Genomic DNA, 24,418 nt, shown 5'->3' with positions numbered 1-24,418 from the left:
TTCCTTCCTTGGATCCCACAGGACTGACACGTACTTATGAGCGTTTCCGCTACAGATCCCAACCTGGTACACAAAATCTTTGCTAGAATTTTACAATCCGTATTCAATAACGCTATTGGGCGCCAGTTTTTTATATCTCTACTGTCACCTTTTTTATACAGTAAAGTTAATATGGACTGAGACTGCGAGGATGATAATCCGGTCTCATTCAAAGCCTCATTGTACAGATCGCTCAGTACTGGGCTCAGAACCTCACAGGAAAAACTGATGAAACTCGGAAGTTAAGCCATCAGAACCAGGAGTTTTGTTTTTTCCCAAGGATCTGATGGCTGTTTCTACCTCCGTTACAGAGATGGGGCTAACTATGGCCGCACAATCCTCTGGTTCTAATTTAGGCGTATTACATTGTTTTAAAACTTTGTCCATGTTGCTTTTTGCTATCTTTTTCCCATTAAATATCTTCTCATAAAAAGAAGACACCAAGTCAAGTAATTTCGCCGGATCTGTGACAGATTCCTGCTTTTCATCCCATATCTCATATAAAGCCCTCTTCTGTTTCCTTTCTTTACACCGCTCAAAAATATCAGGTGCGAAACGTGTAAAATCCCCACATTCCCCCTCATGGGTCAGGGAGGAGAGGCGATTATACAGGGAGGAGAGGCGATTATACAGGGAGGAGAGGCGATTATACAGGGAGGAGAGGCGATTATACAGGGAGGAGAGGCGATTATACTGTAACTCCTTCATTTGTCCTTTTATGTCACGGATATATTCTGCCTTTACCTCTTCCCCGCTTTGTATTGCAGAAAAAGCGCGATATAATTTCAATCTGAGAGACAAATATTTTTTATACTTCAAATTATGATAATTATGCGCTTCCTTCTTGAAAAAAAAACCTTAATTTCGTGTTTTGTTTCCTCCCACCATGCACCAGAGTTTTCCTACAAGCTTATTAATATTAACCTGGCTTCCAGGAGATCTTTACACCTAGCTACGGTCTTATCACACTTTAGGATATTGGCGTTAAATTTCCAATAACCAGGCCCGGACACACCAGACTCTTCCAGATTTAGGGTCACCGCCAACAGAGCGTGATCCGAAAACTCCACAGGCCTTAAAATAACATTATTAAACTTTGTTTGTTTTTTTACCTATATTTTGTCTATCCGACTCTTAGAGTCACCTTTTATATATGTATACCCCGCTTTATTTGGGTTTTGTGTCTTAAAGACATTTACCAAACCGGCCTGAGTGCACATATTGTTCAGAAATATGGAGTCATACTGAATACAGTCTCTGGTTTTCCCTCTATCCTGAACATATGAGACACAATTAAAATCACCGCCAAAAATGACTATTTTCGCTGTATGTAAATACGGCCTTATTAAAGAAAACGGATCTTTTCTTTCGGTTCTACTTTGAGGACCATAAATGTTAATTAGTCTGTAATCAACAGCTTCAATTTTAACATCTAACAAAAGACACCTTTCCAGGCATTATGTCAACTAATTTGTTGCAAATAACGGAAATCCCTTTGAAAACAATGCCTACACCATCACATTTATCTGGTCCAAAGGACCAGAAAGAGGGGCCCCAAATCCAGTCCCTTCTGCACACAAAAACGTCACTTGTAGTGGTCAAGCGGGTTTCCTGCAAAAAGAAAACCTCATTATTAAAGTTCTTTAGAACAATAAAGGCTTCAGTCCTGGTCTTTTTTGTCTTAATACTGTTCACATTAATAGTTGCCACTTTCAGCGGAGAGGGGCACTTTGGCATATTTAGTGAGTCAATCACCGTCCTTTTTTTTTCCTTTTTAGCACCATTTTTCTTTTTGACCATTTTCTCTCTCCCGGGGGGACTCTCTGATGGCAGATTTCTCTTATTCGATGGTCCGGCCATCTCAATGTCCTGAATAGATCCAGACTGCTGTGAGGCCTGATTGTCCGACATATCGGGGTCTGCGTCATCCATCTTTTCACCCCAACTCTTTTCCTCCAATACCTCATATGTATTGTGCAGCGAGATCTCTTCTTGGACAGTTTCTGTAGTTTTCTTGCTAGCTGAGCTGGTTTGGGCAGTCTTGTTTTTACTTGTTATTGTTTCCCATTCATTATTGCCAACTTTGCGGGGTTTGCCGCCATCTTTGCGGGGTTCGCCGCCATCTTTGCGGGGTTCGTCGCCATCTTTGCAGGGTTCGCCGCCATCTTTGCAGGGTTCGCCGCCATCTTTGCAGGGTTCGCCGCCACCTTTGCGGGACTCGCCACCATCTTTGCGGGACTCGCCGCCATCTTTGCGGGACTCGCCGCCATCTTTGCGGGACTCGCCGCCATCTTTGCTCAGATCGCTCCTGTGTTCTCCGTCTGACCCCCTTTGGGCTGGAAGTGTATATGTCAGACCCAGAGATTTTAAAACCTCTTCTACAGGTGTAAGTTGAAGACTTTCTGATGACTCTGTGGTATTCTCTTTATCACAAGGAAATGCTGTTTTCTGTACACAAGACATTTCCTTCTGCCCATAATGGTTGTGCTCGGCTTCTGGGCAATCTTTAAAGGAATGACCACATTTGTAGCACAGGTTGCAGACTATGTCCTTGTCACACTCAGAGCTGTGATGACCAATTGAACCACACAAAGTGCACCTGATTTTATCACATGCTGAGCTAAAGTGCCTGGGGGAATCACATTTAAAACACTTTTTAGGCTGTCCCCAATAAAAACATCGCCCGCGATCCCTTCCAATATATATGGCGTTTGGGAGGTGTGATGCCACATTGTGTGAGTACCTGAGTTTAACTTTAAACTTGTAGCCCCCATTCCAGAAACCTTCAGCATCCATACTTTTCACTGGACCGGACTGAACATCGCACTGTCTTTGTAGCCAAAAACGTATATCTTCAACCGCTACAGTCTCAATATCAAAGATAATATTCACTTCCACGGTCACAGGGCGAGATACCTGGATAACTTTAAAGAATTCCCATTCTGGATTATCCTCCACTTCTCTGTAACGAAACCAGATTTTTTCTAGCCCTTCTGGTGTCTTAAAGCTGACTTCGTAGTTCCTGCTATTAGGAGCATGTAACAAAGCATACACCTCACTGGGTTGGAAGCCAAGAGAAACTTTGATCAAGTCTTTTCCTACAACAAATCTGTCCGGTATAGGAGCCATATCCCCCCAATAATGCAGCCTGACTACGTTCCTGCGCTTTCTGGCATTATCAAATGACAAATAAGATGTACCTGGGCGTCTTGTACTCCATGCTGACTGCTGGGGGGGAGCTGGCTCGGCCGCTCCAGTTGGTTTTGCTGCCGTTCCTGCTTCAGCTAAGGACTTTGCTTTTGCCGCTCCTGTTTCTACTAAGGGCTTTGATGCTGCTGCAGGCTGTATGGATTTCTCTCCCACTTTAGGAATCTCCATTTCTTGCGCCTCAAAAGCCTCAACTGCTTCAGCGTTCTCCACTGCTTCAGCCATTTCTATTTCAGACACTTCTTCCTGTGCCTGGGCTGTTTGCTGCTCTGTCTCAGGTGTATTGCCAGCATCATTCAGGCTCTCAGCATGGGCTGTTTGCTGTGTGTCTGACTTGGGTGTGGCTGCTAATTCCTGCACCTGTCTGCAACATTCAGCTGCTTGTAGTCTCTCTGTATCAGGTACAGTTGTATGCAGTTTCTCTGTCTCCGGTGCAGCTGTATGCAGGGTCACTGCATCACGTACAGTTGTTTGCGGGGTCACTGCGTCAGGTACAGTTGTTTGCGGGGTCACTGTGTCAGGTACAGTTGTTTGCGGGGTCACTGCGTCAGGTACAGTTGTTTGCGGGGTCACTGCGTCAGGTGCAGCTGCTTGCGGGGTCTCTGTCTCAGGTGTAGCTGCAGTTGCCTGTGCATTAGTGTGTATGTCCGTGCTAATTTGTGGGATAACAATTTCTGTGACCCCAAGTCTCCTTTTCTCATGTTGTGCCTGTCTTTTACTCTTGGCTTCATTAGACCTTGGGCTGGTTTTAGCCGCAGTTCTCTTACCCGTCTGGTTCTGAGCCGGACTTTCACTATTCTCCATCTCAGCTTCTTTCTGCCCAACATTTTCATTCATCTCTTTTTCCATATTTTCTGACTCTTTCATTTGCAAAAGTTTCTGCGCTTTAGCTTCCAGTGAAACTTTCTTATCCGCATTCAGATTAGCTTGAGACCTGGTTCCCACTCCTCTCCCTCCTCCAGGGTCTGCCGCCATCTTGGCTCACAGCTCCTCCCCTTCCTGTGTGAGGAGGGGGAGGCTGGCACTGCCGCTGCCTGCGCTGTGTATACATGGCATGGTGTAGTAGTGTGTGTGTGAGGAGGGGGAGGCTGGCACTGCCGCTGCCCGCGCTGTGTATACATGGCATGTGTATCAGTGTGTGTGTGAGGGGGAGGCTGGCACTGCCGCTGCCCGCGCTGTACCTGTGCTGTGTATACATGGCATGGTGTAGTAGTGTGTGAGGGGGAGGCTGGCACTGCCGCTGCCCGCGCTGTACCTGTGCTGTGTATACATGGCATGGTGTAGTAGTGTGTGTGTGTGAGGAGGGGGAGGCTGGCACTGCCGCTGCCCGCGCTGTGTATACATGGCATGGTGTAGTAGTGTGTGTGAGGGGGAGGCTGGCACTGCCGCTGCCCGCGCTGTACCTGTGCTGTGTATACATGGCATGGTGTAGTAGTGTGTGAGGGGGAGGCTGGCACTGCCCGCGCTGTACCTGTGCTGTGTATACATGGCATGGTGCAGTAGTGTGTGTGTGTGTGAGGTGGGTGGGGGGGCTGGCACTGCCGCTGCCCGCGCTGTGTATAAATGGCATGGTGCAGTAGTGTGTGTGAGGTGGGTAGGGGGGCTGGTACTCACATTTCCCCTCCCGGCAGGGAGGAGGGCAGAGCGTTGAGTCCCGGGGGTCCGTCCTGTGTGGGTGAGGGGGGCTCCATCCTCTGGAACATGAGAGGGGTCCGGTTCTGGCAGGGAAGAGAATCACACACCGACACTATAACATGTGTACATGTTTGTGTGCAAGTATGTGTGTGTCTGCATTATGTGCCCTGGCAGGACACTTCTTTGCCCCCACGAGGGGTAGTTCTGATGTGTTACCATGTTCCCCCTGCAAGGCCTGCAGTCTCTGGGGGGTAGTTATTGGACCCGGGGAGGGGCGGATGTGCCATGTTACCTGCCCCATCTGCACTCTCTGGGGGGTAGTTATTAGACCCCGAGGAGGGGCGGTTGTGCCATGTTACCTGCCCCTCCTGCACTCTCTGGGGGGTAGTTATTGGACCCGGGGAGGGGCGGATGTGCCATGTTACCTGCCCCTCCTGCAGTCTCTGGGGGGTAGTTATTAGACCCGGGGAGGGGCGGATGTGCCATGTTACCTGCCCCTCCTGCACTCTCTGGGGGGTAGTTATTGGACTCGGGGAGGGGCGGATGTGCCACGTAACCTGCCCCTCCTGCACTCTCTGGGGGGTAGTTATTGGACCCCGGGGAGGGGCGGATGTGCCATGTTACCTGCCCCTCCTGCACTCTCTGGGGGGTAGTTATTGGAACCCGGGGAGGGGCGGATGTGCCATGTTACCTGCCCCTCCTGCACTCTCTGGGGGGTAGTTATTGGACCCCGGGGAGGGGCGGATGTGCCATGTTACCTGCCCCTCCTGCACTCTCTGGGGGGTAGTTATTGGACCCCGGGGAGGGGCGGATGTGCCATGTTACCTGCCCCTCCTGCACTCTCTGGGGGGTAGTTATTGGACCCTGGGGAGGGGCGTATGTGCCATGTTACCTGCCCCTCCTGCACTCTCTGGGGGGTAGTTATTAGACCCCGGGGAGGGGCGGATGTGCCATGTTACCTGCCCCATCTGCACTCTCTGGGGGGTAGTTATTGGACCCGGGGAGGGGCGGATGTGCCATGTTACCTGCCCCTCCTGCACTCTCTGAGGGGTAGTTATTGGACCCCGGGGAGGGGCGGATGTGCCATGTTACCTGCTCCTCCTGCAACGCCTGCAGCCTCTTCGCCTTGCTCTGCCGGTAATACTCCATAATCATCATGGCTGCATAAATCTTTCCCACGGTGAGGTCTGTGGCTGAGAAGAAACGAGGCCCATTTATATTGGCCGAGAGTAGTCCTACCTCTAACCGAGCGCGGGCGTCAATGGCAGGGACTCAAACCAGTAGGACGCCCATGCCACTCTGCACCGGGGTCTGTAACATCACCACCCGTCTGGCGGGGCGTAGGAGTGTGTCTCCCCCCCCCCCCCCAGGAGCCCAACGCCGCTATTTTCAGCTCAGGGTGACACCGCCCCCCACCCCCAGTTCCCAAGAATATTTAAATATCCCTCCAGGGGTCCCACGCGTGGCCAAATCTCCGGCCCGTAGGAAGCCTCCACATCATCTGCTGGTGGTTTCCCGTGGGACGACCGTTGAACTCTCCTTGGGGATAAACCAGGGGAGTGAGACCGGTAACTATCTCGGGAACCGTGTGATTGGACCGGGTTGTCCTCTGAGCGGGAATTAGGAGGAGCCTCCATTGGGGGGGGGGGGGTAGTTACACCTCATGGTGTAGCCACCAAGACGCGGGGCTTGGCACTACGAGGCTTCCATGTGGCCTACTGGCCAAGTCATGGGCTTTCAACTCGTTGTCTAGGGTCCGATGTTCCCCCGGCCCCTCCAGCACTCAAGAGGTTGAAAGACCCCCACACCCCCATTGGGTGGGAAGCAGCGAGGCGTAATTTCAGCTACGGGGGAACCCTTTCCCCCCCCCCCCCCACTCCCCGAGATATTTCACCCACGTTTAAAACCCGCCTTGTATCACCTGGGACAATAGGAAGCCACGGACAAAGTCGCGGCAGCCCGTTGGCCGGTGGGACGCGGGAGCTTTAAACCTCCATTTTGTTTCCCCTGGAGGGGACTGAGCGCGGCAAGCAGAGATCTCCTGCTTCCCATACACGTTACCCCTTTTTAGGAAGGCATCTGAACGCTTTGAGGGTTCCTCGGACGCACATGCTACGCCATGGGCACTCGTTGTTAGAGGCGTGCCGGACGCGATCGGAACCGACGGCGGGACGGGGAAGGTGTCCCTCCTGCCGTGGCGTCGCTAGGGGTCCATGGAGGAGGGCCGCTCTCTTAAAGAGACCCCCCGCTCTCTCCCCCGGCAACCAGCTTCACGGTTGTGGGTCAACGATAGGTCAACGCGCCAATGGACACGATTAACCGAGAGGTCGGCGAAGAAGGGTAAGAGGCAAGAGTCCCACCCAAAAGAGTTTCGCTGTTGAAGGTCACGCGTCATTGTTTCCGCCCGTCAGCGGTGGCGCTAATGTAAAAACTCGTTACCGTCGCAAATCACCGCCGGCTCTAGTGCCGTGGCATCGTGGCAGGAGTGACGCAGGCGCCTGTGGTGTCACACGCCGCGGCTGTCACCTTATACCAGGGCGACGCAAGACTGTGACCTTCAACGATGTGGAACGTTCACCGTACAAACGGGTCACGCGGCCCTGTTCCCGTGTCACCGCGCCGTGTCCCCGCGTCACCGAGCCGTGTCCCCCCTCCCCCCCCCCCTCCGGGGGCCCCTTACACTTATGTGGCGTCACCAGCAGGTCAAGCGTTTTCTGGGATAAGTTCGCCCAAATGGCCATCATCTCCTTCCGGAGCTCTGCGTCCATCTGATGCTTGTCAGCGCCGCCTGCAACACACACACAGCGCGGGGTGAGCCCGCAGAGCATCGCGCCGCCTGCAACACACACACACACAGCGCGGGGTGAGCCCGCAGAGCATCGCGCCGCCTGCAACACACACACAGCGCGGGGTGAGCCCGCAGAGCATCGCGCCGCCTGCAACACACACACAGCGCGGGGTGAGCCCGCAGAGCATCGCGCCGCCTGCAACACACACACACAGCGCGGGGTGAGCCCGCAGAGCATCGCGCCGCCTGCAACACACACACACAGCGCGGGGTGAGCCCGCAGAGCATCGCGCCGCCTGCAACACACACACACAGCGCGGGGTGAGCCCGCAGAGCATCGCGCCGCCTGCAACACACACACACAGCGCGGGGTGAGCCCGCAGAGCATCGCGCCGCCTGCAACACACACACACACACAGCGCGGGGTGAGCCCGCAGAGCATCGCGCCGCCTGCAACACACACACAGCGCGGGGTGAGCCCGCAGAGCATCGCGCCGCCTGCAACACACACACACAGCGCGGGGGGAGCCCGCAGAGCATCGCGCCGCCTGCAACACACACACACACAGCGCGGGGTGAGCCCGCAGAGCATCGCGCCGCCTGCAACACACACACACAGCGCGGGGTGAGCCCGCAGAGCATCGCGCCGCCTGCAACACACACACACAGCGCGGGGTGAGCCCGCAGAGCATCGCGCCGCCTGCAACACACACACACAGCGCGGGGTGAGCCCGCAGAGCATCGCGCCGCCTGCAACACACACACACAGCGCGGGGTGAGACCGCAGAGCATCGTGCCGCCTGCAACACACACACACAGCGCGGGGTGAGCCCGCAGAGCATCGCGCCGCCTGCAACACACACAGCGCGGGGTGAGCCCGCAGAGCATCGCGCCGCCTGCAACACACACACAGAGCGCGGGGTGAGCCCGCAGAGCATCGCGCCGCGTGCAACACACACACACACACAGCGCGGGGTCAGCCCGCAGAGCATCGCGCCGCCTGCAACACACACACACAGTGCGGGGTGAGCCCGCAGAGCATCGCGCCGCCTGCAACACACACACACAGCGCGGGGTGAGCCCGCAGAGCATCGCGCCGCCTGCAACACACACACACAGCGCGGGGTGAGCCCGCAGAGCATCGCGCCGCCTGCAACACACACACACAGCGCGGGGTGAGCCCGCAGAGCATCGCGCCGCCTGCAACACACACACAGCGCGGGGTGAGCCCGCAGAGCATCGCGCCGCCTGCAACACACACACACAGCGCGGGGTGAGCCCGCAGAGCATCGCGCCGCCTGCAACACACACACACAGCGCGGGGTGAGCCCGCAGAGCATCGCGCCGCCTGCAACACACACACACAGCGCGGGGTGAGCCCGCAGAGCATCGCGCCGCCTGCAACACACACACACAGAGCGCGGGGTGAGCCCGCAGAGCATCGCGCCGCCTGCAACACACACACACAGCGCGGGGTGAGCCCGCAGAGCATCGCGGCGCCTGCAACACACACACACAGCGCGGGGTCAGCCCGCAGAGCATCGCGCCGCCTGCAACACACACACAGCGCGGGGTGAGCCCGCAGAGCATCGCGCCGCCTGCAACACACACACACACAGCGCGGGGTGAGCCCGCAGAGCATCGCGCCGCCTGCAACACACACACACAGCGCGGGGTGAGCCCGCAGAGCATTGCGCTGCCTGCAACACACACACAGAGCGCGGGGTGAGACCGCAGAGCATCGCGCCGCCTGCAACACACACACACACAGCGCGGGGTCAGCCCGCAGAGCATCGCGCCGCCTGCAACACACACACACACAGCGCGAGGTCAGCCCGCAGAGCATCGCACCGCCTGCAACACACACACACAGAGCGCGGGGTGAGCCCGCAGAGCATCGCGCCGCCTGCAACACACACACACAGCGCGGGGTGAGCCCGCAGAGCATCGCACCGCCTGCAACATACACACACAGCGCGGGGTCAGCCCGCAGAGCATCGCGCCGCCTGCAACACACACACACAGCGCGGGGTGAGCCCGCAGAGCATCGCGCCGCCTGCAACATACACACACAGCGCGGGGTGAGCCCGCAGAGCATCGCGCCGCCTGTAACACACACACACAGCGCGGGGTCAGCCCGCAGAGCATCGCGCCGCCTGCAACACACACACACAGCGCAGGGTGAGCCCGCAGAGCATCGCGCCGCCTGCAACACACACACACAGCGCGGGGTGAGCCCGCAGAGCATCGCGCCGCCTGCAACACACACACAGAGCGCGGGGTGAGCCCGCAGAGCATCGCGCCGCCTGCAACACACACACACAGCGCGGGGTGAGCCCGCAGAGCATCGCGCTGCCTGCAACACACACACACAGCGCGGGGTGAGCCCGCAGAGCATCGCGCCGCCTGCAACACACACAGCGCGGGGTGAGCCCGCAGAGCATCGCGCCGCCTGCAACACACACACAGCGCGGGGTGAGCCCGCAGAGCATCGCGCCGCCTGCAACACACACACAGCGCGGGGTGAGCCCGCAGAGCATCGCGCCGCCTGCAACACACACACACAGCGCGGGGTGAGCCCGCAGAGCATCGCGCCGCCTGCAACACACACACACACAGCGCGGGGTGAGCCCGCAGAGCATCGCGCCGCCTGCAACACACACACACAGCGCGGGGTCAGCCCGCAGAGCATCGCGCCGCCTGCAACACACACACACAGTGCGGGGTCAGCCTGCAGAGCATCGCGCCGCCTGCAACACACACACAGCGCGGGGTGAGCCCGCAGAGCATCGCGCCGCCTGCAACACACACACAGCGCGGGGTGAGCCCGCAGAGCATCGCGCCGCCTGCAACACACACACACAGCGCGGGGTGAGCCCGCAGAGCATCGCGCCGCCTGCAACACACACACACACAGTGCGGGGTGAGCCCGCAGAGCATCGCGCCGCCTGCAACACACACACAGCGCGGGGTCAGCCCGCAGAGCATCGCGCCGCCTGCAACACACACACAGCGCGGGGTCAGCCCGCAGAGCATCGCGCCGCCTGGAACACACACACACACAGCGCGGGGTGAGCCCGCAGAGCATCGCGCTGCCTGCAACACACACACACAGCGCGGGGTGAGCCCGCAGAGCATCGCGCCGCCTGCAACACACACACACACAGCGTGGGGTGAGCCCGCAGAGCATCGCGCCGCCTGCAACACACACACACAGCGCGGGGTGAGCCCGCAGAGCATCGCGCCGCCTGCAACACACACACACAGCGCGGGGTGAGCCCGCAGAGCATCGCGCCGCCTGCAACACACACACAGCGCGGGGTCAGCCCGCAGAGCATCGCGCCGCCTGCAACACACACACATAGCGCGGGGTCAGCCCGCAGAGCATCTTGCCACCTGTAACACACACACCGCAGAGCATCGCGCCGCCTGCAACACACACACACACACAGAGCGCGGGGTGAGCCCGCAGAGCATCGCGCCGCCTGCAACACACCTCAGGGTGAGCTCGCAGAGCATCGCGCCGCCTGTAACCACCGCAGAGCATCGCTACCACTCCCACCCATAACCGCTCCCTCACCCTTGGCGATCTTGATGTCCAGCGCGGTTCGGATCAGCGCCATGAGGGTGGAGTTGAAGTGGACGGTGTTATCGTCGGCCACAGGGAGGTCCATCCGTAGCAACCTCTGTGGGGACCCGGAGGGAAGAGCGTCAGCTCACTGGCCGAGCAGAACCAGCCCCCCTCCACCCCCCTCCCCAGGACTCCGAGGCTCTGGGTATATGCACTCCCGTGCAGAGCATTGCTCCGCTGCCCTCGCCCTGACTCAGCTGCAGAGCGTTACTCCCGCAAAAAACTGCCTTGTGCTCTGCAGAGCGCTGACCCCATTACTCTTCCCCGGCTACGGCGATCTGCAGAGCGTCGCTCCGCGGCACTCTCGTCCGCTACGGCGATCTGCAGAGCGTTGCTCTGCTACTCTCTCCCCTGCTACGGTGATCTGCAGAGCGTCGCTCCACTACCCTCTCCCACCTCTGCAGAGCGTTGCTCCGCTAACTCCACACCCCTGCAGAGCCTCGCTTCGCTCCCCTCCCCCCCTGCTACGACCATCTGCAGAGCGTCGCTCCGTTAAGCCCCTCCCAACCTTGCAGAGCATTGCTCCATTAAACCCCCGCCCTTGCAGAGCGTCGCTCCGCTCCCCTCTCCCCTGCTACAGCCATCTGCAGAGCGTCGCTCCGTACTCTCCCACACCCCTGCAGAAAGTCTCTGTCCGTTAAGCCCCTCCCGCCCCCCGCAGAGCATCGCTCCATTACCGCCCGCCCCCCCCGCAGCTTGTCACTCTATTAATCCCACCCCTGCAGAGCGTCGCTCTACTAATCCCACCCCTGCAGAGCATCGCATGTAACCTTCTCCTCCAGCCTCAGAGCCCTGTCTGAAAACAGGAAAATAACATGGCGAGTTAACCCTTTCACCGCCAGAGAGATGCCTGCAGAGCAATACGCCCCCCCCCCTCCCCCTCCCCCCCCTCTGGCCGTGAACGGATTAAACAAACAACAGGCAACAAGGCAGCAACGGACGGAGAAGCCAAAGATGGGCGATGCGGGCGAGGCGGGTCACCCCGGGGCATGCAGCGTGCAGACGTGCAAATCACCCCCCCCATGCAAGCACACTGCGTCACTAGTACTCCTACAGAGAGGGGGGGCGAGAGGTGGGGTGAGGAGGGCGAGAGAGGGGTGAGACGGAGGGGAAGGGTGAGGAGGGAGGAGAGAGAGAGAGAAAGATACATTCACAATACAGGAGTTGTGGTACACTCCCCCCCCCCCCCCCATATCACCATGAGAGCCCCCCCCCTGTTCTCCCCCAAACCACTGTCTGCCATATACATTACAAGAGAGGGGTTACTCATCAGATATAGGAACTAGTAGGGATAGATGCATTATAGGGGGAGGGGTCCCTGTAATAGAGGAGAGATAGGTACAGGACAGGTATAGGGGGAGGGGTCCCTGTAATAGAGGAGTGATAGGTACAGGACAGTTATAGGGGGAGGGGTCCCTGTAATAGAGGAGTGATAGGTACAGGACAGTTATAGGGGGAGGGGTCCCTGTAATAGAGGAGAGATAGGTACAGGACAGTTATAGGGGGAGGGGTCCCTGTAATAGAGGAGTGATAGGTACAGGACAGTTATAGGGGGAGGGGTCCCTGTAATAGAGGAGAGATAGGTACAGGACAGTTATAGGGGGAGGGGTCCCTGTAATAGAGGAGTGATAGGTACAGGACAGTTATAGGGGGAGGTGTCCCTGTAATAGAGGAGTGATAGGTACAGGACAGTTATAGGGGGAGGGGTCCCTGTAATAGAGGAGTGATAGGTACAGGACAGTTATAGGGGTAGGGTCCCTGTAATAGAGGAGTGATAGGTACAGGACAGTTATAGGGGGAGGGGTCCCTGTAATAGAGGAGTGATAGGTACAGGACAGTTATAGGGGGAGGGGTCCCTGTAATAGAGGAGAGATAGGTACAGGACAGTTATAGGGGGAGGGGTCCCTGTAATAGAGGAGAGATAGGTACAGGACAGTTATAGGGGGAGGGGTCCCTGTAATAGAGGAGTGATAGGTACAGGACAGTTATAGGGGAGGGGTCCCTGTAATAGAGGAGAGATAGGTACAGGACAGTTATAGGGGGAGGGGTCCCTGTAATAGAGGAGTGATAGGTACAGGACAGTTATAGGGGGAGGGGTCCCTGTAATAGAGGAGAGATAGGTACAGGACAGTTATAGGGGGAGGGGCCCCTGTAATAGAGGAGTGATAGGCACAGGACAGTTATAGGGGGAGGGGTCCCTGTAATAGAGGAGTGATAGGTACAGGACAGTTATAGGGGGAGGGGGTCCCTGTAATAGAGGAGTGATAGGTACAGGACAGTTATAGGGGGAGGGGTCCCTGTAATAGAGGAGTGATATGTACAGGACAGTTATAGGGGGAGGGGTCCCTGTAATAGAGCAGAGATAGGTACAGGACAGTTATAGGGGGAGGGGTCCTGTAATAGAGGAGTGATAGGTACAGGACAGTTATAGGGGGAGGGGGCCCTGTAATAGAGGAGTGATAGGTACAGGACAGTTATAGGGGGAGGGGGTCCCTGTAATAGAGGAGTGATAGGTACAGGACAGTTATAGGGGGAGGGGTCCCTGTAATAGAGGAGTGATAGGTACAGGACAGTTATAGGGGGATGGGTCCCTGTAATAGAGGAGAGATAGGTACAGGACAGTTATAGGGGGAGGGGTCCCTGTAATAGAGGAGTGATAGGTACAGGACCGTTATAGGGGGAGGGGTCCCTGTAATAGAGGAGAGATAGGTACAGGACAGTTATAGGGGGAGGGGTCCCTGTAATAGAGGAGTGATAGGTACAGGACAGTTATAGGGGGAGGGGTCCCTGTAATAGAGGAGAGATAGGTACAGGACAGTTATAGGGGGAGGGGTCCCTGTAATAGAGGAGTGATAGGTACAGGACAGTTATAGGGGAGGGGTCCCTGTAATAGAGGAGAGATAGGTACAGGACAGTTATAGGGGGAGGGGTCCCTGTAATAGAGGAGTGATAGGTACAGGACAGTTATAGGGGGAGGGGTCCCTGTAATAGAGGAGTGATAGGTACAGGACAGTTATAGGGGGAGGGGTCCCTGTAATAGAGGAGAGATAGGTACAGGACAGTTATAGGGGGAGGGGTCCCTGTAATAGAGGAGTGATAGGTACAGGACAGTTATAGGGGGAGGGGTCCCTGTAATAGAGGAGAGATAGGTACAGGACAGTTATAGGGGGAGGGGTCCCTGTAATAGAGGAGTGATAGGTACAGGACAGTTATAGGGGGAGGGGTCCCTGTAATAGAGGAGAGATAGGTACAGGACAGTTATAGGGGGAGGGGTCCCTGTAATAGAGGAGAGATAGGTACAGGACAGTTATAGGGGGAGGGGTCCCTGTAATAGAGGAGTGATAGGTACAGGGCAGATATAGGGGGAGGGGTCCCTGTAATAGGGGAGTGATAGGTACAGGACAGTTATAGGGGGAGGGGTCCCTGTAATAGAGGAGTGATAGGTACAGGACAGTTATAGGGGGAGGGGTCCCTGTAATAGAGGAGTGATAGGTACAGGGCAGTTATAGGGGGAGGGGTCCCTGTAATAGAGGAGAGATAGGTACAGGGCAGTTATAGGGGGAGGGGTCCCTGTAATAGAGGAGAGATAGGTACAGGACAGTTATAGGGGGAGGGGTCCCTGTAATAGAGGAGTGATAGGTACAGGACAGTTATAGGGGGAGGGGGCCCCTGTAATAGAGGAGTGATAGGTACAGGACAGTTATAGGGGGAGAGGTCCCTGTAATAGAGCAGTGATAGGCACAGGACAGTTATAGGGGGAGGGGTCCCTGTAATAGAGGAGAGATAGGTACAGGACAGTTATAGGGGGAGGGGTCCCTGTAATAGAGGAGTGATAGGTACAGGACAGTTATAGGGGGAGGGGTCCCTGTAATAGAGGAGTGATAGGTACAGGACAGTTATAGGGGGAGGGGTCCCTGTAATAGAGAAGTGATAGGTACAGGACAGTTATAGGGGGAGGGGCCCCTGTAATAGAGGAGAGATAGGTACAGGACAGTTATAGGGGGAGGGGTCCCTGTAATAGAGGAGAGATAGGTACAGGACAGTTATAGGGGGAGGGGTCCCTGTAATAGAGGAGAGATAGGTACAGGACAGTTATAGGGGGAGGGGGCCCTGTAATAGAGGAGTGATAGGTACAGGACAGTTATAGGGGGAGGGGTCCCTGTAATAGAGGAGTGATAGGTACAGGACAGTTATAGGGGGAGGGGTCCCTGTAATAGAGGAGTGATAGGTACAGGACAGTTATAGGGGGAGGGGTCCCTGTAATAGAGGAGTGATAGGTACAGGACAGTTATAGGGGGAGAGGTCCCTGTAATAGAGGAGAGATAGGTACAGGACAGTTATAGGGGGAGGGGTCCCTGTAATAGAGGAGTGATAGGTACAGGACAGTTATAGGGGGAGGGGTCCCTGTAATAGAGGAGTGATAGGTACAGGACAGTTATAGGGGGAGGGGTCCCTGTAATAGAGGAGTGATAGGTACAGGGCAGTTATAGGGGGAGGGGTCCCTGTAATAGAGGAGTGATAGGTACAGGACAGTTATAGGGGGAGAGGTCCCTGTAATAGAGGAGAGATAGGTACAGGACAGTTATAGGGGGAGGGGTCCCTGTAATAGAGGAGTGATAGGTACAGGACAGTTATAGGGGGAGGGGTCCCTGTAATAGAGGAGTGATAGGTACAGGACAGTTATAGGGGGAGGGGTCCCTGTAATAGAGGAGTGATAGGTACAGGGCAGTTATAGGGGGAGGGGTCCCTGTAATAGAGGAGTGATAGGTACAGGGCAGTTATAGGGGGAGGGGTCCCTGTAATAGAGGAGAGATAGGTACAGGACAGTTATAGGGGGAGGGGTCCCTGTAATAGAGGAGTGATAGGTACAGGACAGTTATAGGGGGAGGGGTCCCTGTAATAGAGGAGTGATAGGTACAGGACAGTTATAGGGGGAGGGGTCCCTGTAATAGAGCAGTGATAGGCACAGGACAGTTATAGGGGGAGTGGTCCCTGTAATAGAGGAGAGATAGGTACAGGACAGTTATAGGGAGAGGGGTCCCTGTAATAGAGGAGAGATAGGTACAGGACAGTTATAGTGGGAGGGTCCCTGTAATAGAGGAGGGATAGGTACAGGACAGTTATAGGGGGAGGGGTCCCTGTAATAGAGGAGAGATAGGTACAGGACAGTTATAGGGGGAGGGGTCCCTGTAATAGAGGAGAGATAGGTACAGGACAGTTATAGGGGGAGGGGTCCCTGTAATAGAGGAGGGATAGGTACAGGACAGTTATAGGGGGAGGGGTCCCTGTAATAGAGGAGAGATAGGTACAGGACAGTTATAGGGGGAGTGGTCCCTGTAATAGAGGAGAGATAGGTACAGGACAGTTATAGGGGGAGGGTCCCTGTAATAGAGGAGTGATAGGTACAGGACAGTTATAGGGGGAGGGGTCCCTGTAATAGAGGAGTGATAGGTACAGGACAGTTATAAGGGGAGGGGTCCCTGTAATAGAGGAGTGATAGGTACAGGACAGTTATAGGGGGAGGGGTCCCTGTATTAGAGGAGTGATAGGTACAGGACAGTTATAGGGGGGAGGGGTCCCTGTAATAGAGGAGTGATAGGCACAGGACAGTTATAGGGGGAGGGGGCCCTGTAATAGAGCAGTGATAGGTACAGGACAGTTATAGGGGGAGGGGTCGCTGTATTAGAGGAGTGATAGGTACAGGACAGTTATAGGGGGGAGGGGTCCCTGTAATAGAGGAGTGATAGGTACAGGACAGTTATAGGGGGAGGGGTCCCTGTAATAGAGGAGAGATAGGCACAGGACAGTTATAGGGGGGAGGGGTCCCTGTAATAGAGGAGAGATAGGCACAGGACAGTTATAGGGGGAGGGGTCCCTGTAATAGAGGAGTGATAGGCACAGGACAGTTATAGGGGGAGGGGTCCCTGTAATAGAGGAGTGATAGGTACAGGACAGTTATAGGGGGAGGGGTCCCTGTAATAGAGTGATAGGTACAGGACAGTTATAGGGGGAGGGGTCCCAGTAATAGAGGAGAGATAGGTACAGGACAGTTATAGGGGGAGGGGTCCCTGTAATAGAGCAGTGATAGGTACAGGGCAGTTATAGGGGGAGGGGTCCCTGTAATAGGGGAGTGTTAGGTACAGGGCAGTTATAGGGGGAGGGGTCCCTGTAATAGGGGAGTGATAGGTACAGGACAGTTATAGGGGGAGGGGGGCCTGTAATAGAGGAGTGATAGGTACAGGACAGTTATAGGGGGAGGGGTCCCTGTAATAGAGGAGAGATAGGTACAGGACAGTTATAGGGGGAGGGGTCCCTGTAATAGAGGAGAGATAGGTACAGGACAGTTATAGGGGGAGGGGCCCCTGTAATAGAGAGATAGGTACAGGACAGTTATAGGGGGAGGGGTCCCTGTAATAGAGGAGTGATAGGTACAGGGCAGTTATAGGGGGAGGGGTCCCTGTAATAGAGGAGAGATAGGTACAGGGCAGTTATAGGGGGAGGGGTCCCTGTAATAGGGGAGGGATAGGTACAGGACAGTTATAGGGGGAGGGGTCCCTGTAATAGAGGAGTGATAGGTACAGGACAGTTATAGGGGGAGGGGTCCCTGTAATAGAGGAGTGATAGGTACAGGACAGTTATAGGGGGAGGGGTCCCTGTAATAGAGGAGTGATAGGTACAGGACAGTTATAGGGGGAGGGGTCCCTGTAATAGAGGAGTGATAGGTACAGGACAGTTATAGGGGGAGGGGTCCCTGTAATAGAGGAGAGATAGGTACAGGACAGTTATAGGGGGAGGGGTCCCTGTAATAGAGGATACCATTCAAGCACTAAAGGGTGAGAGACAGAGGGGGGGTCCGGCCTACGTCATCCATTAAATGCACTGAGCACTTACCATGGAGAGTGCGGGGAGAGGAAGGAGAGATACAGAGAGGCAGAGTGAGAGAGGGAGGGACGAGGAGAGAGCGAGTGAGAGGGAGGGGGGGGGGGGGGGAAGAGAGACTGCTCTGATCTTCATAGGGCACGGGTGCTTCAGCACAGTCTGGTGTTTGGGGTCACCCTACATTATCTCCTATGCTGCCTTCTGCAGAGCATCGCTCTACCAACTTTTCCTCCTGCAGAGCTACACTGGATAAATCCCCCCCTCCCCCTTGCAGAGCATCGCTCAATTAATCCCTCTTCCTGCAGAGCGTCGCTCCATTAACTCCCTCCCATGTCTACTACGATGGTGCAACAACAACCCCTCGGCAAAGACTGAAACCCTTGCAGAGCGTCTCACCGGCTACCTTGCAGAGCAACCCGTGTATGGAAATCTCAACTGGCGCGAGACCTGCAGATCATCGCGACTCTCTATGTGCCTCACTCTCCGTGTTGAGGGAAAGACTAGGAAGGCTCGAGGGTCTTACACCTCTCCACGGGTCACCACCCCTCGACTTTAGCAACAACCCCACGGGCCCCGAAAAGACCTTCACAAAATACTACGGAGCCAAACCGCGTGTCCTACTCTCTCCAGTGTCCAACAACAACCCAAGACGCTCGTGCCTTACGGTTTCATCAAACCCCCCCCTACCCCCTTTTCTTTCACTGAAATAACGGGGTCCCTTCAGTGGTCCTCCTCTGCCGATATTATTTAACCCTGGGGTCGGCCTGTCCTGGAGACACTCAACGTCCTACCTTCTACCACCAGTGGTGTCGAACTTGGTCCTCGACGGCCTCCACCAGGTCCGGTATTAAGGATATTCCCGGCTTCAGCAGAGGTCAGTTCAATGACTCGAGTCATTGATTGAGCCACTGGTGTTGTACCAGGGTATCCTTAAACCGTGGCCAGTTGGTGGACCTCGAGAACCGTGTTTGACCACACTGCTTGTGTTATCTTAACCATTTGCTTCCTTCAGCCCTCGGGGAAGGGGGGAGGTCCTCTGTATTCTGTGTCTACATCGCCAATGATGAAGTCTCTTTCATTTTGTGTGTCCCGGGCAGGGGGGGGGGCACGGGGGGCGGGAGAGCGTGGTTATACCGTGGGGGCAGGAGTTAGCGATGTAGCAGACGTCATCAGCCCCACCGTTAACTCAAACTACCCTTGTTAAGTAACACCCGCGTTATCTACGCTCCGGGGACCCCTTGCTCTCTAGGATAGGGGTGCAGAGACTGGGGGGGCACACGCAAGATTTTCCAAGGAATTTTAAATTAAATGCCGGGGGGGATTGCGGGAGGCCTCCGCAACGTCCCTTACCTTGTCTTCGGGACACGCATCGGCAAAAGACGCCGGGGGGGGGGAGGGGGGAATGTATAGCTGTAAATCACTGCGGGAGCTTCCAAATCCACGCCCCACAATGCCTTGCTGCTGTGGGTGCAAAGCATTCTGGGAAGCACCTGCTGAAATTGACAGCAATACTCCCCCCCCCCCCCCCCCCCTGAATCCGACCATGCTAAGGTGCAGTTTGGAGAGCGTTATCAAGACCCCAGACGGGCTCAGGAAATTGCTATACTGTCCTAGAGAGGAATGTCAGCGTGAATTAGGACCGGGGGCGGCTAACTTTATTCTAATTGTCACGTTAGGATTCACATCAGGTTAAGTTAGGGCGAGTGTGTGTAAAAAAATAAATGGCGGCTCGACAACCCTGCCTCTTTCCCCATTATCCTTTTAGCATGCGATGCTTTCGCTGCAGACAGGGATTCTGGGTAATGACATGCAAAGAAGTGACCCAACTGTGAGTGCTCATGTGCATGCCATTTCCCAGAATCCCGAGCTGCGGCCGACGCATTGTACGCCGAGTGATGAAGGGGTAAGACAGGTTGGTGGAGCTGTCTTGAGACATGTCAACGCGCTCCACTGGGGTTTTTATTTTGGGGGAGGGGGGCAATCGTTGGGGATGCTGGAATGAAAACTCCTCCGTGTATTGAACGCCGACACGGGGTTGGATACCACGGTGGAAAAAAAAGGAGTCCGCCAACAAAAAATTAGCCGCGCTCGCTTCTACGGCCGTTATTCCACGCCCGCCGGGTAGCGCTGGCCTCAACATGGCGCCGATTCTGCGTCCATGCTCAAAATGTGTGCATAGATACAGAGACCACCCACCCCCTGATCGGAGCTGAGGAACCAGGTCTGCTAAACGGTGCTATGCCTGTCTCCCACGCCTGACCTGCCAACGTTGAGTAAATCTGTGCTCCGGTGACTATTCATGGCTTCCCACCACAACACCACAAAACCACCCCCGACCCCCGACCCTGCACCTAATGCACATTAAAAGTCAAAGGCAAACACACACTGACACCACAGCTCAACGTCAAGAGACCCAAGGAAAGCAGGACTTATTGGACAGGAGACACACAGCTGGCAAGATGTGAGGTCCTTCGAGGTGAGGATCTGGCTTTCTTTTCTTTTTAAGTTGGCTCTCTCTGGTTGGTTACAGGGAGGGACGGACGGGACGAACCAGGAAAAGGGTGGGGATGGTTGGGGATATGAGGGGCACATGGGGGGGGGAGGGGATCTACCTTATAAGCAACTCGTGCTGGGCAATTCTTCCCCAGACCCAAAGGAGGCGAAATTTGTCTGAGCATCTCATACAAGTCTGTGTAATTCATGCGACCCCTGGGAACGGAGAAAGAGAGGAAGCCACGGAGGCGTGGGGGGTGGGGTGGGGTTGCAGGAGAATCGAGGGGGTGAGAAGGGAAAAAGGGGAGAGAGAGGAGAATGTGGGGGACGTGATAGAGAGATGAGAGAGAGAGGCAGGGGGGATGTAATGGAGAGGTGAGAGAGCAGAGAACGGAGAAAGAGGAGATGGTGGGCAGGAGGACGGAAGGAGGAGGGGGAGGTATGTGGGGATGTGATGGAGAGATGAGAGAGGCATGGGAGGAAGTGATGGAGAGATGAGAGAGGCATGGGAGGAAGTGATGGAGAGATGAGAGAGGCACGGGAGGACATGATGGAGAGATGAGAGAGGCACGGGAGGACGTGATGGTGAGATGAGAGAGGCATGGGAGGAGGTGATGGAGAGATGAGAGAGACATGGGAGGACGTGATGGAAAGATGAGAGAGGCACGGGAGGACGGAAGGAGGAGGGGGAGGTATGTGGGGATGTGATGGAGAGATGAGAGAGGCACGGGAAGACGTGATGGAGAGATGAGAGAGACATGGGAGGAGGTGATGAAGAGATGAGAGAGACACGGGAGGACGTGATGGAGAGATGAGAGAGGTATGGGAGGACGTGATGGAGAGATGAGAAAGGCACGGGAGGACGTGATGAAGAGATGAGAGAGGCATTGGAGCATGTGATGGAGAGATGAGAGAGGCACGGGAGGAAGTGATGGAGAGATGAGAGAGGCACGGGAGGAAGTGATGGAGAGATGAGAGAGGCACGGGAGGAAGTGATGGAGAGATGAGAGAGGCATGGGAGAACGTGATGGAGAGATGAGAGAGACATGGGAGGACGTGATGGAGAGATGAGAGAGGCACGGGAGGACGTGATGGAGAGATGAGAGAGGCATGGGAGGACGTGATGGAGAGATGAGAGAGGCACGGGAGGACGTGATGGAGATGAGAGAGGCACGGGAGGAAGTGATGGAGAAATGAGAGAGGCACGGGAGGACGTGATGGAGAGATGAGAGAGGCATGGGAGGAAGTGATAGAGAGATGAGAGAGGCATGGGAGGACGTGATGGAGAGATGAGAGAGGCACGGGAGGACGTGATGGAGAGATGAGAGAGGCACGGGAGGACGTGATGGAGAGATGAGAGAGGCACAGGAGGAAGTGATGGAGAGATGAGAGAGGCATGGGAGGAAGTGATGGAGAGATGAGAGAGGCACGGGAGGACGTGATGGAGAGATGAGAGAGGCACGGGAGGACGTGATGGAGAGATGAGAGAGGCACGGGAGGACGTGATGGAGAGATGAGAGAGGCACAGGAGGAAGTGATGGAGAGATGAGAGAGGCATGGGAGGAAGTGATGGAGAGATGAGAGAGGCACGGGAGGACGTGATGGAGAGATGAGAGAGGCATGGGAGAAAGTGATGGAGAGATGAGAGAGGCATGGGAGGACGTGATGAAGAGATGAGAGAGGCACGGAGAGAACGTGATGGAGAGATGAGAGAGGCACGGGAGGACGTGATGGAGAGATGAGAGAGGCACGGGAGGACGTGATGGAGAGATGAGAGAGACACGGGAGGAAGTGATGGAGAGATGAGAGAGACACGGGAGGACGTGATGGAGAGATGAGAGAGGCATGGGAGGAAGTGATGGAGAGATGAGAGAGGCACGGGAGGAAGTGATGGAGAGATGAGAGAGGCATGGGAGGACGTGATGGAGAGATGAGAGAGGCACGGGAGGAAGTGATGGAAAGATGAGAGAGACACAGGAGGACGTGATGGAGAGATGAGAGAGGCACGGGAGGACGTGATGGAGAGATGAGAGAGGCACGGGAGGACGTGATGGAGAGATGAGAGAGGCACGGGAGGACGTGATGAAGAGATGAGAGAGGCACGGGAGGAAGTGATGAAGAGATGAGAGAGGCATTGGAGCATGTGATGGAGAGATGAGAGAGACATGGGAGGATGTGATGGAGAGATGAGAGAGGCACGGGAGGAAGTGATGGAGAGATGAGAGAGGCACGGAGGACGTGATGGAGAGATGAGAGAGGCACGGGAGGAAGTGATGGAGAGATGAGAGAGGCACGGGAGGAAGTGATGGAGAGATGAGAGAGGCACGGGAGGAAGTGATGGAGAGATGAGAGAGGCATGGGAGGACGTGATGGAGAGATGAGAGAGGCATGGGAGGACGTGATGGAGAGATGAGAGAGGCACGGGAGGAAGTGATGGAAAGATGAGAGAGACACGGGAGGACGTGATGGAGAGATGAGAGAGACACAGGAGGAAGTGATGGAGAGATGAGAGAGGCACGGGAGGAAGTGATGGAGAGATGAGAGATTCACGGGAGGACGTGATGGAGAGATGAGAGAGGCATGGGAGGACGTGATGGAGAGATGAGAGAGGCACGGGAGGAAGTGATGGAAAGATGAGAGAGACACAGGAGGATGTGATGGAGAGGTGAGAGAGGCATGGGAGGACGTGATGGAGAGATGAGAGAGGCATGGGAGGACGTGATGGAGAGATGAGAGAGGCACGGGAGGAAGTGATGGAAAGATGAGAGAGACACAGGAGGACGTGATGGAGAGATGAGAGAGGCACGGGAGGACGTGATGGAGAGATGAGAGAGGCACGGGAGGACGTGATGGAGAGATGAGAGAGACACGGGAGGAAGTGATGGAGAGATGAGAGAGGCACGGGAGGAAGTGATGGAGAGATGAGAGATTCACGGGAGGACGTGATGGAGAGATGAGAGAGGCATGGGAGGACGTGATGGAGAGATGAGAGAGGCACGGGAGGAAGTGATGGAAAGATGAGAGAGACACAGGAGGATGTGATGGAGAGGTGAGAGAGGCATGGGAGGACGTGATGGAGAGATGAGAGAGGCATGGGAGGACGTGATGGAGAGATGAGAGAGGCACGGGAGGAAGTGATGGAAAGATGAGAGAGACACAGGAGGACGTGATGGAGAGATGAGAGAGGCACGGGAGGACGTGATGGAGAGATGAGAGAGGCACGGGAGGACGTGATGGAGAGAGGCACGGGAGGAAGTGATAGAGAGATGAGAGAGGCATGGGAGGACGTGATGGAGAGATGAGAGAGGCACGGGAGGAAGTGATGGAGAGATGAGAGAGGCACGGGAGGAAGTGATGGAGAGATGAGAGAGGCACGGGAGGAAGTGATGTAGAGATGAGAGAGGCATGGGAGAACATGATGGAGAGATGAGAGAGGCACGGGAGGACGTGATGAAGAGATGAGAGAGGCACGGGAGGAAGTGATGAAGAGATGAGAGAGGCATTGGAGCATGTGATGGAGAGATGAGAGAGACATGGGAGGACGTGATGGAGAGATGAGAGAGGCACGGGAGGAAGTGATGGAGAGATGAGAGAGGCACGGGAGGACGTGATGGAGAGATGAGAGAGGCACGGGAGGAAGTGATGGAGAGATGAGAGAGGCACGGGAGGAAGTGATGGAGAGATGAGAGAGGCACGGGAGGAAGTGATGGAGAGATGAGAGAGGCATGGGAGAACATGATGGAGAG

General features: G+C 55.6%; 1 protein-coding gene across 1 annotated transcript in view; it reads right to left on the bottom strand.

The window, feature by feature from the left end:
• CACNA1A (calcium voltage-gated channel subunit alpha1 A) overlaps window positions 1-24,418 on the bottom strand; it is a 175,574-nt gene that overhangs the window by 25,643 nt on the left and 125,513 nt on the right. Inside the window, 5 exon segments of the mRNA XM_075577848.1 lie at window positions 4,861-4,964; window positions 5,974-6,074; window positions 7,562-7,669; window positions 11,250-11,355; window positions 20,792-20,888. Coding sequence (XP_075433963.1) covers window positions 4,861-4,964; window positions 5,974-6,074; window positions 7,562-7,669; window positions 11,250-11,355; window positions 20,792-20,888 — 516 coding nt within the window.

The sequence above is a fragment of the Ascaphus truei genome, chromosome 20, assembly GCF_040206685.1.
Source record: "Ascaphus truei isolate aAscTru1 chromosome 20, aAscTru1.hap1, whole genome shotgun sequence".
NCBI classification, from domain to species: domain Eukaryota; kingdom Metazoa; phylum Chordata; class Amphibia; order Anura; family Ascaphidae; genus Ascaphus; species Ascaphus truei.
This window is presented reverse-complemented; position numbering and strand designations above follow the sequence as displayed.